General features: G+C 37.3%; 1 protein-coding gene across 5 annotated transcripts in view; it reads left to right on the top strand.

Moving 5' to 3' along the window:
- LOC138695141 (retinoblastoma-like protein 1) overlaps positions 1-19,043 on the top strand; it is a 58,666-nt gene that overhangs the window by 7,571 nt on the left and 32,052 nt on the right. For 4 of the 5 annotated variants that reach the window (XM_069819569.1, XM_069819571.1, XM_069819568.1 and 1 more), the window contains 9 exons: positions 783-973; positions 1,115-1,275; positions 1,948-2,083; positions 2,965-3,078; positions 6,309-6,415; positions 9,006-9,178; positions 12,222-12,438; positions 15,642-15,845; positions 17,283-17,487. In XM_069819569.1, coding sequence (XP_069675670.1) covers positions 783-973; positions 1,115-1,275; positions 1,948-2,083; positions 2,965-3,078; positions 6,309-6,415; positions 9,006-9,178; positions 12,222-12,438; positions 15,642-15,845; positions 17,283-17,487 — 1,508 coding nt within the window. The remainder of the gene's footprint in view (positions 1-782; positions 974-1,114; positions 1,276-1,947; positions 2,084-2,964; positions 3,079-6,308; positions 6,416-9,005; positions 9,179-12,221; positions 12,439-15,641; positions 15,846-17,282; positions 17,488-19,043) is intronic. The other variant, XM_069819572.1, reaches the window with a different exon arrangement.

The raw sequence follows: 19,043 nt of genomic DNA, 5'->3' as shown, positions 1-19,043 counted from the left end.
TCCACTGTGCTGTATGCTTAGATGTTTATTGCTCGGCACGTTTGTGGAGACGGAACAAAAAGACTAGAAGTGTACAAACTCCGATGTTGGCATTGATAAAATATCTTAATGATATGTTATTTGAACATATTTGAGCAATGGCAACCTTACACGTACTGAGACACTATTATAGGAATAATGGTGACGACAGTTTCACGATTTCTTTGTCGGTATTAATAGTGCTAATGAAACAATATATGGTTTAAATACGGTACATGTTCTGTTTCATGCCCAGATAATTTTTTATTTGATTATTTAACGATGCTATATCAACTACTAGAGTATTTAGTGTTGGTGGAATTGGTGATAGTGAGATGGTATTTCGCGAGTTGAGGATGAAGATTCCCCATAGATTATTCTGACATTTGTCTTATGGTTGTGGGAAAGCCTTGAGAAAATCCCGGCCACGTAATCAGCACAGGTAGGAATTGAATCCGCACTCAAGTGCAGCAGGAAACGTGCCAACTGTATCGGTGGCTCTCAGATGTTGTAGTAATTAGGTCCAAATGTATGAAAACATCAAAGTGATTACTATTGCCAGAAAACTTTAATTTATTTGGACTGTAAACACAAATAGAGTAGAAATAAAGAGTCAAGAGTTGGAGTTGGTAAGCACTTTAACTTAGACCATGCCAAGCAGTGCAGCATGTTCACGTGTTAGTATGTAGTGCAGAGCACAGAACAATGGAAACTAGGCAGGTCTGCTTTGTTTTTGGAATGTACTGGCATTCCTTTGTTCACAGAAGCATGCCATGCACCGCAGCCAAGGTGTTTGACTTCTGCTGGACCCTGTTCGTGTGTGTGAAGGGCAAGTTTCCAGGTGTGAGCGATGACCTGGTCAACTCGTACCACTTGCTGCTGGCCTGCTGCGACCTGATGTTTGCCAACGCCATCCTGGCAGATCGACGAGACATTCTCAATCCTAAATTTCCTGGTAACCAATCATTCATAAACCAAAGTTGTTCCTTTATGAAAGATTTACGAAAAGTCTTGATGCTGCTAATTACCTCAAGAAGTTTGCTAGTAAAAAATACACACACACTTACTTACTTACTTTAATTTGTGCTGTTTTTAGGACTGCCTGCGAACTTCTGGGATCAGGACTACACACCGCCTTCTCAAGCACCTTGCATCATAAACCAGCTGTGCAAGAAGCATGACGGCATCTCTGTGGAAGCTATGGGGATAAAGGAGTATTCTTGGAAGACGCACATCAAGAGGCTGTTTGACACTGGAGTAAGTGATTAAAATGCAAAAGCCTTGATGGCATCAATTGCTTCTTTGTGCTTTTTGTCGTTATGCTTCTGAGGATTGATAATCGATATCATAGTTAATACAGTCGAATTCCCCTTAGCACATTTGAGGAAATGTTGTGAATTGAGTGCAAGTGTAAATTATGGCAAATGGTGTACGCTTACCAAGAACATTAATGATACAATGTTAGTACATAGAATGATTTATAATTAGTGCTCGGGACTTTAACATAGAGCGCTGTAGAGAGAGAGACCACCAGACATCACTGGAGCTTGTCAGCAAATTGCAACTCAGGACAGCATTTTATATTTTAATATTTTATTGACCACAGCTTATATAGCTTTTTATTTTATCCATATTTTAATTATTTTGAGTCTGCAATTGTTTATAGTAGAGGCTCGTAATTCACATTGCACTACATAACACGCATGTTCATGTGTATTCTCAGGCATAATTTCCTGAAGATGGCTTATTCAAGCCGAAAACGCTCAAGCTAATAAAATGTGATAAGTATTTTAACATTTAATATTAAAGTAGATAAGCATAGACGGACCCTGCTCATCCCTAATTCAAAATATTTTATTCTTATTTGCATTTCATTTCAGTAAGTTCGTCGACTTTTCTACAGAATAGTGATGTAGCCTCTCTTTGTAGGTATTGAAAGGCGAAAGTTCTAATCTGAGTGGGATTCTGGAGCAAGGACGTTTCGACTACAACTACAAAGCTGTTAGCAGAGCATACGAAGAGTACGTTCTGAGTGAGGGAGACTTCGATGAGAGAATATTTCTAGGTAAGAATGCAATGATAGTGTTCCTGCTTACTTACTATGCTCTCCACACCAACCTGCGTACCTCCCGCTACTTAATATTAAACATAATATGTTGGTGTAATTTCAAGTTTCCCTCAATTAACATCTCCAAAGAGTCGAAATACTTTACATAAGATTCTAAACTAGCATGTTCAGAGCTAGCAGTGGGACAGACTGTTGCTCCATTGTAATTTTACTTTATTACAATTTTTAATTAAGCTTGCATTAGGTGTCTAAGTTTGTTGATTATGGAAAAAGAGAGGAGGGTGTCTCCATTGTGGTACCGTGTTTTGGCAAAGCATCTGGGAAGCTGTGTTTCGACATCCACAGCATCATGAAATGTCTAATGTGCAATGGAATAGCTCTTAGAATGTAAAATAATCCAGAGATGAGATTTAAGAAAATGATTCCGTATTGCAGTGAGATTGAACATAAAAATGCCAGTTAGTGACGTAGTTCTGAAAGTTATAGACTTGCTGGGACTGAAGTTTGTAGACATTAGACTCGTTCATACAGGGCAGTCAGCATGTTCAGAGTCGCCCCCTTTAATGAAAAGTATTGTTCTAGCTAAGGAACTTTCAACTTCCTTTGCTGACTACATCATCTTTGATGACTCGAACTGCCGTCTGGAGGCATGCTGCACTGTCCTAGCATATTCCATGACATTGCTACATCATAGCAACAAAACATTAACACATCTGTTGTTCCTTGTTGCACCACCAGACAGTAGTTTGCAGCTCCCTCTGTCTTGCTGAAAGATGACATTTTCTTAGCATTTTAACATTGTCTTTGCACTGTCAAGTTGTCTGTACTGCATGCTGTTGAAGCTGTTTGTACTGTTGAGCGTGGCTTTGCTGCTGCAGTGGAATGTAAGCGATTGCGAGCGTTGGGTCCAAGAGCTAAGCGATGCCATTTGGTTGCTGCACTAATCAGGGAATCTCGACCAGAGCTCAGGGATAGGAATAGTGGTGATGAAGGTGAGAGATGAAATTCAGTTTCAAATATTGTAGGGGATGGGGAAGTAAAACTTAGATTGCATGCTACAGATGACCAGGGAGAGCAGCATCCCAAAGAAACCTGACAGTCCATGTGCTGCACCACCAAGCGACTGTTACATGTAAAGCTATAGATATGTTGCTACTCTTGGCATTTTCAATGACTTTGTTTTCTGTGTATCTTATATGAAAATCTTGGTTTATATTTGAAGGGACGTAGAAAATGACATCCTAAGACCACCTTCAAAATATATTTATAACAGAAAGATACAATATGTAAGTGGAACATAAAATGTCTGAAATAAAAATCATAAGTAGCTACAAGTACAGTATTGTTTTAATGCTTGTTTCATTCACTTGAATATTGACATAGCTGTGTACATATGCAGCTATTGTTTATAAAAAATAGTTTACCCATTATTATTATTATTATTATTAATAATTTATGTTATTGTAATTTAATTAATGTAATATTGGTTATACGACAGCCTGGAAACTAAATTTCAGAAAGCTCATCGTAATACACAATACCACTAATGAGGAAAGTGAGACATCATTACCCATTGATAATTTGTTTAAAAGATTGTATCTTTCTACTTTAAGGAACATTTAGTAATATTCATATTGCATGCGTCTTCAGTAAGTTGTTTTAAATGCAATGTCTGTCTGGGAAGTATCCAGTCATGCATCTCCTTTGGGGCTTCTGCATGTTGTGGCTGTCGCGTTCACAATAAGCAAGTGAGTAGATAGCAGTTCTGCATCAAGTTTACTTTCAACTTGACGCATTTGTCTGCAGAAACTATGAACTGATAGAGAGCTGTTGAATGATGCCCAGATAAATTCAGAGTTGACCAGGAATTTATAGAAAGTGTGGACACATTCTGAAAGGCCTTCAATAATTGGGACAGTTGAAATTAACGAAAATTTCAATTGATAGTGCGAGAATTAAAAGATTTGGAGATTTTATTCACTATTGTTACAGAGATTTTGAAGGAAGATCTTTTGATGGCAAAATTCATGACAATGCATCTGCTCATGGCAGCTCAGATTTGGATTCCTGCAACTTCTGGCTTTTCTGCACTAAAATCGTCGTTGAAAAGGAGGAGATTACAGATTAAGGAACTGCTGTGAAGCAGCTGAGTGGTGTGTGATGTTTCAAGGCACCATTGCCATAGGTAGACTTTTTTTTTTAATGGCTTGATACTTTCTGAACAGACTTTATATTTTAATTTAGTGGTTCTTACATATATTAGTAGTTTGTGTGTACCATTGTTATTAGCATATGTGTACAGAGATGTGTATGTATGTGTGCGTGCGTGTTTCTCCCCCCCCCCTCCAGCCCTTTTCTTTCAGTTTAAGTTAATTTGTTTACATTTGATCTTAACTGTAAGTAAATGAACAGTGATTGAAAATCTGGCAGGGACACTTTTTACTCCCATGATACATCGCACTGATGCTGTCCCACTAATCTTTAATAATATATTAACTAACTCACTGTCCCTGCAGAAATAGTTGAACAGGAAGAGCTCCAAGTTGTCTGCACCTTTTCACCTTCAGTTTCTCTTTTGTTTCTTGTTCACCATGCCAACTAAGAACACATGCTGATCCAGGTGCTATTCCTCCAATAACTTTACAACTTTATATTGTGACATCACAATAATTGTTCCATCAGCTCACAGAAATGTTTCATGAAAGAGCGTAGTCACACATAGGTTGGCTGTACTGCATACTTATCGTTTGTGGAATGGTGCTCTACACGTTTCAACAATGCTCCATGAATTTTGGTATGGATGTGGCCGTGTCTAATCTCTGCACAGATTTCAGAGCGTCTTCACTTGTTACCATGTTTTCACAAAAACTACCAGATAACGAACATTTTAATATATTATTCATGCAAACCGTGTGTTTACAATAATATCTTGAAGGAATATAGCAATCACAGTGAACAAGACAACGCCTGAACAAAGTTGTCAAACAGTTTTTCTCTACAGATAGATTGTTAATTTTTTTTCCTTCCCCTCTGAGTGTATTTAGAATTTTTTTAATAATTACATTTGAGTGTTTTATTTTTGTTATTTTATTTATTTTGTATTGTATGTAGCAATAAATACTGAATACTAAATATTTATTTATTATTTTAATTTCACGCAGAGCTTTCTCACTTACAGCCAGTCACGCACAATCTTTCTGACCTTGTGACGTAAATCTTGGAGAGTAAAGCCACTTACGTTAGAGTATATGAAGGAAACTTCACTAGGTGAAATCCTACTCTATCAGTAATAATAATAATAATAATAATAATAATAATAACAGGCATCACAGTTGAGGCCCACTGACCTGTTTCTGTACCCCTAGCAGACTTACTAAAACGGGTCCTCACAGTGCATCCTCGCATGTCAATCTTTCGTAATAATAATAATAATAATAATAATAATAATAGTAACAGGCATCACAGTTTAGGTTGGGAAGGAGCGCGCTGCAGAAAGTGAAAAACGCGAAACTATGAACTACACAATAAACGTGGCATGCTACGAAGCTGAGATCTGCAGTATGTATCCACGTCGCAGATGCCCCAGGATGTTGGAGCGTGTGCGTCACTACACTTGTGGTGATGAGGTGCTGCATCGCTGCACAGTAATCTGTTTAGGGTTATTGCATTGTTTCTTAATTCTCTTGGGTATTCGTTCCCTGGTAGTTTGTTAGTAATGATATACTTGTCAGATGTGATATGGTGATAATGCAGTCTATCACATTAATAAATTACTCAGTTATGAGACACCGAAGACTGTGGGTTCCTTATATCAAAACACTCGGCTAACATCCCTGAACAACCTCTGGAAGTTTGTTGGTAGAGTTTATATGTATGTGGACGTGTGCGTGCGTGAGCATATGGTGATAATTGTTACATTTTGTGCTTATGATTGTTTAGTTGTAAGGCCGTTCATTTAAACTCGTATACGCACACAAATACTGAAGAACATGCAATACCATGAATGATAGCTTGACGCTAGGTGGAAGGTATGGTTGCGGTTTTTTTTGTCAAAGCAGTTCATTAACTGCTCAGGATTGGTGTAAATTGCGGGAAATTTGAAATTTTGATAATGTAAATGGGCAGTAAGAAATGCATTGTGAACATAGAAAATTATTATACATTAGACATTTTTGCATTGTTTTCCATGAAGTGTTTAAAAGTTATTGCTTCAACTGGACAGGTGATGACGCGCACTCAGATATTGGCACGCCGACAAAAGCTTGTGTGATGGGAGAATTTGCAGAGAAGTTACAAGCGAAGAGAGCAGGTCAAAAATACAGTGGAGGGGTGAGTAACATTTTTAATGCCGAATACATTTATTTCTTATTTCTATTTTTCTTTGCTTTTGGTTATTATTAATAATTTGTCAGAAAATATTAATTTATATGTACATTAGAAGAGGGACCACATGTACCCTGGCTTTATCACCAGTGGAAATGGAAGGGAACAAAGTTTTAATATCTGTGTAATTAGTAAAACTTCATTTATACGTTTTTAAGGGGGTCTGAAGAAAAAATATAGAAGTGGAAAAAAACGTGTAACTGAAATGGCATTTAATTGCATCTGAAATAGAAATACATGTGATTATTAAAAAAAAAAGTCGGTTACAAACCCTCTTTCTCTTTCTTTCACTCACTGGAATTCAGAAACCAATCTATCAGGTTGAGTCTACTGTCAAAATATTTTCGGTTTGGAGGGGTTGTATAGTTGTATTCAGTGTGGTCACAGCTTTGGACCTGGATCCTAGTATATAAAATGCTCCATTTCTCCCCTCTGCACATACTTCTCTCCCCTCTCTAAATTGATTCTCCCGCTGGGGCATAACCGATTTACTGAAGCTAGAGCTCTTTCAGAATTAGAAGGGGGACTAGTTTAAACTGGTTTATGTTGATTGGTCAGTGCTAATGAGACAGTGTTGCCTATTTAAATTGTCTCGTATTACTGGCTTTCTTGTGCGCACCCAGGATTGAATTTTCATTCGATAGAGCTAAGAAATCTGAATCTGACTGTACAACAACGAAGTTCATACGTCGCGTCGCATGTCACCTGATTCACTCCCATGTTATCGCTTTAAGACTAAACAGTGATTATATCCAAGCTAAACACTGTATTCTCTGAAGTCTCTTGCTGTAAACAGAGATGGATTTAGACATGGACTGTTTATTGCGTGTACTGAAGGGCCTATATTGAATAGTAATACTTACAGTAGCAATGTCTCTTGAAAGGATTCAAGTGGGTCAAGTATTTTATTTTGTCTGTTACACGCAAAAGAAAAATTCTACACTCACAGGCAAAGGTAGGATCTGGTATGATTTTCACCGTAATATTATACACAATGTAAGAAGAAATATCGCAAAAAGTATGAGATAATTGGTTGATATTGTAAATGTCCTTTGCGATTAATTATAACGAAGAGGATTGACAACATGCCTCCTTAATAACAATGAAACTTTTTAAGATGAAATATATTTAATTACATTTCCAGTGGCACAACAACAGGGAGGTGAGGAGATAAGATTTACCCCCAACAATTCAGAGGGGTAAATAGTATAGCTTTTATACTTCTGAAATATTAGAGAGCTATATGTATAGTATAGTTTTTACCTTTCTTTGTGGCCAAAATTTCAAGTTTATGACTTTTAAATTATTTTAATGAGATGAAAGAACTTCAGAGTCGCTTTACTATAATAATAAAATTCGAACCTGACACGAAATGAATGTTCTTTTTGTCAGTTGTTGAAAACATCACAAGAGCAGCCGCAGTGAGTGTGGTTAGGAATCTAGCCCTGGCTGATTCACTCAGACTCGAACAAATTAAAATTAACGCTCTATTTATGTTACGAGAAATGGTGGGAAACAACTGACAGAAACGTGAGTTCGTGTTTTATCGCCTTTTGCGCACTTTTCATTTGAAATTCCTTGGCAACAATCACTAATAAGAGTAATATTTTTAACTGCTAGGTTGATTTAATAACGTTTTTCCTTTTATTATGAGATTTTATGAATACAACTACAATTGTGCATCTTTAATTAAACCAAAAGAATTCACCAATAATTACTGACGAAACAGTAGCATGACGTAAGTCATTGTCGTCAAAGTTCTGACACCAACCCAGACCTGTTGACCGGAAGTTCCAGTACTGATACTGCAAATGAGAATGACTGTTTTGGACCGCTGGAGGTAAGGGAAGTGCATTTATAACCTGTCTTGATAATATAATTGAATCTTGAGTGACCTTCAACACAGGTGCATATTATATTCGCCAGTTTTTTTTTTTTTTTCTGGATTTTAGGATAAACAAATTGGTGTGTGTGTGTTATATTCACTGGCATAAATACGAAATTTCCGCATTCTTACATTTCATGACAAACCACACTTCGAGCAAAATTTAATTAGAACATATAAATGAAATTTTGTACCTCCAGGGGTTTAAAATATGATCGTTTAAGTGTGAAAAGTTAATAACTGAAGTAAATTAACATGTAAAGTATAGACATATTGCCGGAAAAAACGTATAAATGAAGTTTAACCGTATTAACCATCCTGAAATAAACACTCTTTCTAATCGTCCATTCTTTCCTCTCTGGCGCTGCTAACATGCCGGGTCCTGCCTCTCTGATCTGCAAGCAAAGATGACACACCTGAGGTTTTTAAAATGTCTTGTAAGAATTTCGTGATGGTTGAAAAGGTTGCATTCTCAACAAGGTTATGTGCTATTACATCAAATTTATACAGCATAATGTTCCTTGTGTTGCAATTTTTTTTTTTTTTTTTTTTTACTGACATTTGGTCAGTAGTTATTACTAACTTAACGCAGTTGAGTTCTGTTAAAATGTGTGTGCATGCCTTGTGTAAGGGAAGGACATCTTGTTGCAGATGCAGCAGCTGGCTCCATCAACGCCGCTCACGGGGCGCCGGTACCTGAAGAGCAAGGAGTTGCAGCTGAATGTGACCCCTGTCAGCACGGCCACACAGAGTGTGAGTCGCTTGCAAACACTGCTGGCGGGACGCCAGGCCAGTCCCAGTGAAACTCTACTGGAGTTGTTCAGGTGCACATTGAAGACCGTATTTTCATAATGTTCCATAGTCATACAGAGCAATTGCAAATGATTCATCAGGTTTTAAATCAAATATTTGTGAAACCTATGGGTGCAGTATGTTCGTGCTAATCATGAATCAAAAGAAAAACTCTGAAAGTTTACTTTTCCATTGTTTAACTCTGATGCATGGCAGCATAAGCATAGTTTTCAAAATGGTAAGCGACTGCAGTTTTGAAATATGAGAAGTCATTTTCCTTTGTTACCGTACAGTGTTCGTTCCAGAGACAATACCCTGGAACTTCACCACCAGGTCACCAAACCATTCTGCGATGACAAATGGTACTGTAAATAAAGATAAAAGTAGTGGATGCCCAAGTGTTTCTAATGAAACAGTGGAGCAAGTGAGGGCAAGTTTAATTCGCAGTCCTTAGAAATCAACGTACTGCGCCAGACAGGAACTTGATATTCCACAACCGATTGTATGGAAAATTTTACTAACCCAATTGCGAATGAAACTACTGCACACAGTTACTGCAAAAGCTAAAACCGGAAGACCTCGTCAAACAATATGAATTTTGTAATTCCATGCAGGCTGCTATGAGGAGAGTGATGGTTTTGAGGACCTTCTAGTGTTCAGTGATGAGGTCACATTTCACTTGAGTGGCAAAGTAATCGCCATAATGTATGCATCTGAGGTGCTGAAAAACCTCGTTTGACGGTGCAACATGAATGAGATTCTCCAAAAGTGAATGTGTTTGCTGCAGTGTCTAAATCAAAGGCGTATGGCCTGAAGACAACTGTGACCGGCAAGTCACTCCTCGATATGCTGGAGCAGTGGTTGTCTCCTCAGCTGACTGAGGATTCCAGTAACTTCATATTCCAACTTGATGGGCGCCACCCCATTGGCACACTGAAGTGCATTGCTACCTGGACGCCACAGAACTCCTTGCCATTGGATTGGGTGATACACTGAAGATGACTTACAAGGGAACCTGCTTTCATGTGAATTGAAAGGTGGTAATGCCGTATATCTTTGGAAAGAGGAGGCAAAAGTAAGTCAGCAGCTGAAATTTCTCCGCCTGAGCTCCATAGGAACAAAAGTTAAGGGACTGAAATTTAACATGGCAGTCTGTGGGAAGTGACTTAACGGCTAAAATGAAGTTCTCTGCATTGCAAACAGCTGTAATGCCTTTGAATTGCAAACATTATGGACATCGTCACAGAGTGATGTAGAGAGTAACATTCAGTGCAGTGTGCACACCGTACGAAAGCAGAAGCTGTACAAGCGCTCCTAAACAGTCGAAGCAGTATTGACTTGGCTTTGAAAAGACTCTGGCTTGTCATCCAAGTACCACTGCCATAGAATGAATAAATGTGTGTTTTCTTCCTACTGAAAAGTTTTATATTTTGCACATAGGCGTTATCGCAGGAAATAATCTGAGGCTGCCATGAAAATGTATTGTTATTTTAAAAGTCTTGTATATCCTTAAATATCAGTCCTATCAAAATTTTGCATAGAATAAAACTCATCGGAAATCACTTTTAAAGAAACTTTTGTTATGTAACATTTTTCACAAAAATCAATAATTTGCGAGATATTTCGATTTATTTAATTCAGGCCCCCTTATAACACCCCTTTTAAGTAAAGTATTTTGAATGCCATATAGCCTAAAATATTCCAATTTTCATTGAAATCCATTCAGCCATTATCGTGTGAAAAGGTAACAAACATACAGACACACAGACATACAAACAAAACTTTCAAAAAGTGATTTTCGGTCTCAGGATGAATAATTGTACATGTTACCACCAATTATTTTTGGAAAAGCGAAAATTGCCAGAAAAATTTCGGTTACAGATTTATTGTTAGTATAGATATTACTTAAAAAGTGTGTTGTTAATGGATGTACTCCGATAAGTAAGTTTTTAATTTGTTGTAGGGGTTCTTGAATATCAGGAGGAACAACTTTTACAACAGTGCAACATAATCTGCTTGGCTCATTACCCAATTTTTTTGCATTGCATTTATTGCATAGTTTATACATTTGATCTATTTTAACACCATTCAATTGAGCATAGTTAAAATTTGGATTATAAAGTAATGGAATGCTAAGCTAACGTACTATTACTTCATACTAAATCAATACACTCTCGTTGTTCGTTAATTCTCTGAGATGAAAATGAATGTGTATATAAACATTATTTTAAGAAATACAGGAAACAAATATACAGAATAGCCTATCAAGTTTTCTGTGCATAAGAAGCTATTTTAATCTTACCTGTCCACGATTCACTCAGAAGTTACTGTAATAACATTATAGCATTATGTCCATCTAGAGAAACTACACTTTCCAATGGTGAAATAATAATTATAGAAATCGGTTAGTTAGCTTCTGAGATTAATTCATACAAACACAGAAACATTCTCTGTATGTTAATAGCTTCCGTTTGTTGTTGCCCAAGGCCCCTTATAGACGAAGTCATTTTTTATTTCATTACAGCCTGTTAGGTGACGATTATAAACGCATTGTTATTTTAAAACTCATTTATCTCATTAAATATCAGTACTATTAAAATTTTGCATAGAATAAAACTTATCGGAAATCATTTTTAAAGAAACTTTTGTTATGTAACATTTTTCATGAAAATGAATAATAAGGGAGATAGGCTATTTCGATTATTTAATTCAAGTCCCCTTATAACACCCCTCTTTTTAAATAAAGTACTTTGAATGCCATATAGCCTAAAATCTGAGTTACAACAAACTTAATTTATATTTCAATTTTCGTATAAATCAGTTCAGCCATTATCGCGTGAAAAGGTAACAAACATTCAGACAGACAGACATACAAACAAAAATTTCAAAAAAGCGATTTTCGGTTTCAGGATGATTAATTATACATGTTAATACCAGTTATTTTTGGAAATAAGCGAAAATTGCTAGAAAAATTTCGGTTACAGATTTATTATTAGTATAGATGAACTGCCATACATCCATAACAGTGAAGGGAAGGGGTTCAACTAAATCTGTGGCTGTTTATGTGTCCATCAGGTCATGTAGCTCAGATCCCAAGGAGAAGGTGGCGGAGTGGGTGAGGGAGATGGGTCACCAGTTCTGCACCCGCTACACGCAGCACACAGACGACCACCCCGGCAAGCACATGGACTTCGCTCGCAAGCGCCTGCAGCTGGGGGAGAGCTTGTACTACAAGCTGCTGGAGAACATCTTGGTGGAGGAGCGCAAGAAGAAGCCGGAGTTCGACCTCACGGTAACACAACTGCTGCTATGTGTATGACCACAGCCATACTATTATTATAATTGGCAACGTTGGCATAGGCTGAGTCAGGAGGCAGACTCCAAGCTGGAGTTTAAAGCCAAGTGCGGGAGAGTGATTGAAGATTTTACTTTGGAATACGAGGCGCGTCCATAAAGTAACTTCCCCACTTGTCCCACACCTAGCAAACCGTATGTTGTGCGAAGCAACTGTGTGTACGTGATAGAGTAATGTCCTGGCATGGCGCATGCGGAACTTCCCGAGTGCTCTCAGTAGCTTCGTTGCATTGGTTGAAGATGGACGTTCCTATTCCAGCTCCTGCCGCGTGTGAAATGTGGTCAGTGATAAAGTTTTTGAGTGCACAGGGCATAGCGCCGATTGAAATTGATCGTGATTACAATATGAATCTTTTTATTGACGAAATGTCTTGAAAACTGGGGTACATATTATTTGCGCACTCAGACTCGAACAAATTAAAATTAACACTCTAATTATGTTATGAGATATCTTGGGAAACAACTGGCAGAAACAATCACTGCGAGTTCGTGTTTTGCGCACTTTTCATTCGTAATTTCTTGTCCATTTTTGACAACAGTCACTAATAAAAATAATATTTTTAACTACTAGAATGACTTAACAGTTTTTTTTACTGTGAGATTTTATGTATACATCTCTCAACAATAGGGATATCTTATGTGAAGTTTCACCGTCAGATGGCAGGAGCATTCCATGCAGCACAACATGTTGTTGGGCTATATTATGTCATATGCTACAGTTGATTACATTCTCCCACTTGTTTTTATGTGTGTGTCAAAATTATATTTATAATTACTTTTATAACCTACTATAATGTAATATAATGCAGTATTTTCTTATTTCATAATTTAATTTCATTTTACAATAAATAATAGCGTAAACTTGTATAATACTGAGTGATTCCCCTTAAGAGATGGAGGGGGAATCTGGGGTATGCAGAATATACATACATGTAAATTGAATGTTCATGAACCTAAACGAGAAAAAAAAAAGGTGAATATTGCCTCTTTAATCATTAGTACTATAAGTTCCGTAAGCAAAAAACAGGATATGCAGCCACCAATATGTTTTTTTATAGGGGAGGGACTATTGGGCTTGAATTCCTCGTATTTTTTTTCTCTAATTGCAGAAAGATCAAATTCAGTTTTGAATAGGATGATATAATATGATTACAATAGTATCTCGATTATTCGTGTGTTTTGTAGGTTAAGGACATGCAGTTTTGAATATGTAGGATGATTTTGAAAATTTGAAGTTAAACCATGATTTTAATAATTAGTCTACATTAAAAGCATTATTCACGAAATGGATTTTTGCAATCAAGGTTCCCCTACTTTCTTATTTTACACATAGACTATATTATTTATAGGCCTATATATTTTTTTTCACCGGATCGTTTTGCATAATAAACATCCCAGTTATTCCAGAGTTTGCTATAGGCCTAGTATCGTCCCATTGTAAACTTTGGAGACTACTACAAGTACTGAACACAGTCTAAGCGAACATAGCTTGCTGTCGATGTTGCATATGTTGTTACAATATTGCTTTACCCTCTTCCAATTGAAACTGTAGCCAGCAATTCCTCACTTGAAGTAGTTCTTTTCCTTTAATAGCTAGCACTTTTGAGGCGCAATTTAATTAGTTATATTTTTTTAAGATTGAAAGCATATATTCAGATGAAAATAAAAGTGCATCACCCAATATCAGAGAAACCACAAGAGTCCAAGTAATTTCCTACCAAAGATGGATGTTTGAAAGATCTCTCTACTTCATTTCAGCCACTTATAAAACTTACCAGGATCACATATAAATCCCATTGACTATTTTTTGTTTAGGAAGTGTGAAATCGATTGAATTTAATTAAAGATTTAAAACTCATTACGCGATGCAAGCTTCAAAGTAGCTACTCGACAAATGATTTGTTTTATTCATACAATTGTTACGTAAAGTATGCATTTAATAATTCACCCATGACCAACCTAGTGATGATAAAAACAGCATTACTTCGTAAAAATGTTAACTCATCTCATACAGACAGTATTTTAATACTTTTTTTTTTTATTAAATATGCATAAATTCCTATAAATTTTACATGTAACCTTATCAATCATTTTTAATTATTTATTTTTAATTGATGGTTGTTTTAAACTTTTTAAACTTATTTATTGCAATATGTTTAACATGGATTTACTTACTTTTACATAACTATCTACTTATTAGTGTGATGCTGCCCATAATAAGGGCGAACACGTTCACTAATATGTATTAGTAAAATAACTTTTGATATTTTGCTACAGTAAATAAGTCTAAGACTGAACAATCATATTATATGACTTAATTGGAATACACATAAAATGAATTTAAAATTCAATTTAAAAAACTACGTACTATGTTACAACTTATAAAATTGATCTGTACATTTCTCTGATAGTTATTCAGTATGAAAGAGAAGTAAAGCGAAAGGTCCTTTCCCTAAAGAAGACAAATTCTGCCAAAATTTCCCGAGCAGCTATTTCTTGTCCACGATATTCCCTGCTCAGTAGAGAATGTCTTCTGGTTAATATCTTGATTGAATCTGCAAAACCTCACATGAAAGTATTTGGATGGCATATGAATTCAGTAGCTTTCTGTTTGCGGGCGTTTAATTTAAGACGAGTGTTTGAGTATAGGAGTTATGAAACATGTTGAAGAAGATATTAGCAAGAATCAAAGGTCCATACTTGTGGAGTAACGGTCAGCGCGTCTGGCCGCGAAACCAGGTGCCCCAGGTTCGAATCCCGGTCGGGTCAAGTTACCTGTTTGCGGTTTTTTCCAGGGTTTTCCCTCAACTCAAAGACGAGCAAATGCTGGTAACTTTCGGTGCTGGACCCCGGACTCATTTCACCGGCATTATCACCTTCATATCATTCAGACCCTAAATAACTTAGATGTTGATACAGCGCTGTAAAATAACCCAATTAAAAAAAATCAAAGATCGTGATGAATGCTGCATGATATCTAACTCAGTAGCCCTCAAATTCAATGCAGAACCTTGTGTGAGTCATAGAATCAGAGTATGCAGTTTTCATCATTTTGTTGATATTTAACTGTAAAGACTTTCAAAGTATTTTTAGCATTATTCTGAGGTCTTTTTTTTTTTTTTTTTTTTTTTCCACCACCAGAACCTTCTAGAACAGGAAGTTTTCCATCAGTCGTTGTTTGCCTGTTGCCTGGAGTTAGTGATCTACTCGTACAATTCCCAGCGGACCTTCCCCTGGGTCCTGGACGCTCTCAGCCTGGAGCCTTACTTCTTCTACAAAGTGATTGAAGTCATAGTGAAGGTGGAGGATCAGCTTTCACGTGATATGGTTAAGCACCTTAACTTGGTAAGCATTCACAATTATTTTGTTATTTACACGTTCAGTTTCAAAGGAGAATGCAAGTGGCACTGTAATGTATTTTATTTGATATTCTTGTGTGTGTATGTAACTGTTTCATCATAAATGGAGGAATGCCAGGTATATATAGATTGTCCAGAAAGCTTCTAAGGTAGCAGCCCTATTGATGGCTTGTAACTCGTTACATTGAAGTCTCCAAGGAAATGTAGTCATACTGATGATTTTGTTGACAACCAAAGTATGAATAAGGACATGTCTTTTATTATTCTCCACGAAATTGCAAGATTTTGGAGCAGCCTATGAAACAATGACGTGAAGTCTTAACAGATCCACTGGAGTATGTGAATGATGACGACATAACATATAATATCCAATATTTCCGTGACTATTGTGTCGAAAACATCCAGGCAAGAAGTTCATCTTACACTTTTGTCTCCGTGGTATGATGAGTGATGACAGAGTAAACCTTGTATAGTATGTCAGAATGTTACCATATTTCTATCTTGTAGGTCAATCATAGACTTTTCACCCCAAACTGAGGTGACTATACTACTGACAGTTTTGTGAGGTGACTACACTACTGACAGTTTTGTGAGGTGATACACTACTGACAGTTTTGTGAGGCGATACACTACTGACAGTTTTGTGAGGTGACTACACTACTGACAGTTTTGTGAGGCGATACACTACTGACAGTTTTGTGAGGTGACTACACTACTGACAGTTTTGTGAGGTGATACACTACTGACAGTTTTGTGAGGCGATACACTACTGACAGTTTTGTGAGGCGATACACTACTGACAGTTTTGTGAGGCGATACACTACTGACAGTTTTGTGAGGTGACTACACTACTGACAGTTTTGTGAGGTGACTACACTACTGACAGTTTTGTGAGGCGATACACTACTGAAAGTTTTGTGAGGTGACTACACTACTGACAGTTTTGTGATGTGATACACTACTGACAGTTTTGTGAGGCGATACACTACTGACAGTTTTGTGAGGCGTTACACTACTGACAGTTTTGTGAGGTGACTACACTACTGACAGTTTTGTGAGGTGACTACACTACTGACAGTTTTGTGAGGTGATACACTACTGACAGTTTTGTGAGGCGATACACTACTGACAGTTTTGTGAGGCAATACACTACTGACAGTTTTGTGAGGTGATGCACTACTGACAGTTTTGTGAGGTGACTACACTACTGACAGTTTTGTGAGGTGACTACACTACACACTCAGACTTTGTATCCACTAGAGTGGCATGTCCCTCCCTCAGTTGAAAGTGTACTATATGTGTGAACGTCTGTATTCTGAAACTAAACAGAATTCTTGTGGAATAATATTAAAAGTTGCACTAATTGTAATTAAGAAAAGTGTCGTAAACCGATATATTTAGCTATCCCCCTCTTTGTTGACAGATAGAGGAGCAGATAATAGAAGCTTTAGCGTGGCGCAGTGAAAGTCCTCTGTGGGAGAACATTCGAAACTCTGGGCTGCCTGTGCCGTCTTGTGAAGATGTCTGCTTGCCCGGCCAGCTGGATGACATGTCTTCGGTGTCCTGCCCGAATCCGGTCATCCGCAGACTTACAACTGGCATTGACAGATCGGCTCCCCCACAGCAGAGTGAGTGACGAGACATGGGACTAGTTCTTAGAGTTGATAAAATTGTATTATATTATAAATTCGACTACACCAGGAATAATGTAAGTAGTGCAAAATTCATTAACTTCCTATATTATCAATGCCAGTTCCTTCTGACGCTTTTTCAATTCATTGTGGACTGAAGCAAGAAGATACACTGTCACCTTTAACTTCGCTGTAGAGTATGCCATTAGGAAAGTCCAGGATAACAAGAGAATTTGGAATTGAACGGGTTACATCATCTGCTTGTCTATGCGGATGACGTGAATATATTGAGAGAAAATCCACAAACTATTAAAGGAAGCACGAGAATTTATTTGAAATATGTAATGAGATAAGTTTGGAAATAAATCCTGAAAAAAAAAAGTATGTGATTATGTCTCGTGACCAGAACATAGTACGAAATGGAAATATAAAAATTGGAAATTTATTCTTTGAAAAGAGGAAAAGTTCTAATATCTTGGAGCAACAGTAACAAATATAAATGACGGGGGGAAAATTAAACACAGAATAAATATGGGAAATGCCTGCTATTATTTGGTTGGGAAGCCTTGTCAACCACACTGCTTTCAAAAAACTGAAAGTTAGAATTTATAAAACAGCTATGTTACTGTATGGTTGTGAAACGTTAGTCTCACCAGCAAATAGCGATTATATAGAATGAACACTGAGCGACTTTTCATGTTTAATTTTCTGTGCACTGGCATTTAGTTCTGCTTTCAAGCGCTAGAGGTCAGTGTAATCGAGCACACGCTAATTGAATATAAGACTTGAGACAAGCATCCAAACATCACCTTCCTTGCTGCATAATCCAGTAACGACTTTGCTTCAAATAAATTCAAGTTAACAGCTTTTCCTTATTTCTCAGTGATAAACTAGTTGTAATAATAATTTTATATATAATAAATTATATTATAAAATAATATAATACATTATAAAATTATGTATCAAATTCGTTTAATATTTGTATACACTATAATAGGCACATGCTTTTACTTGTCGTAGGAGTTTTGTTTTTCCACTTTCAGCGCTATCAAATCATTACATGTTGTGGCGCCATGTTGGAAGACCTGATCGCGTCGGGGAAGTTGCGTGCACATCTAGTGCATGACACGGAGCAGGGGGGAACATTGGGAAGTTTCGCAAAGCCACGTGAACCGATTGTTGTAGAAACTTTGGGACGCAGTACATTCGAGAACGTGTAATCTAATAAATCAAAAAGGGGCAAGTGAGCCAGTTTAGTTCGGTCAGTCTAGTCCGTGAATCAGCAGCGAGCAAGGAAGCCAGCCTTCGAGACCGGGGTGCGACGTGAGGAGGACCGCAACTGTGGCAGCGACCAGGCGAGTGCGGCGTATCCGGAAGTTTTGGGTTCGACGTGCAGTGAACTGTTATCTGGAAGGCTTGGGTTCAACATACCGTGAACTTGAGTGAGCTAGAAGAACTAGCCAAGGCGAACGAACTGTGAAGTGAGAACTGACAGTTTTGTTCTGCACATGGTGCTTGGTGAACATTAGTTGGAATTAGGAGTACATTGTTGT

The sequence above is a fragment of the Periplaneta americana genome, chromosome 2 (genome assembly GCF_040183065.1).
Source record: "Periplaneta americana isolate PAMFEO1 chromosome 2, P.americana_PAMFEO1_priV1, whole genome shotgun sequence".
Lineage (NCBI taxonomy): Eukaryota > Metazoa > Arthropoda > Insecta > Blattodea > Blattidae > Periplaneta > Periplaneta americana.
The sequence above is the reverse complement of the archived record's forward strand: the minus strand, read 5'-3'. Positions and strand labels throughout refer to the sequence as shown.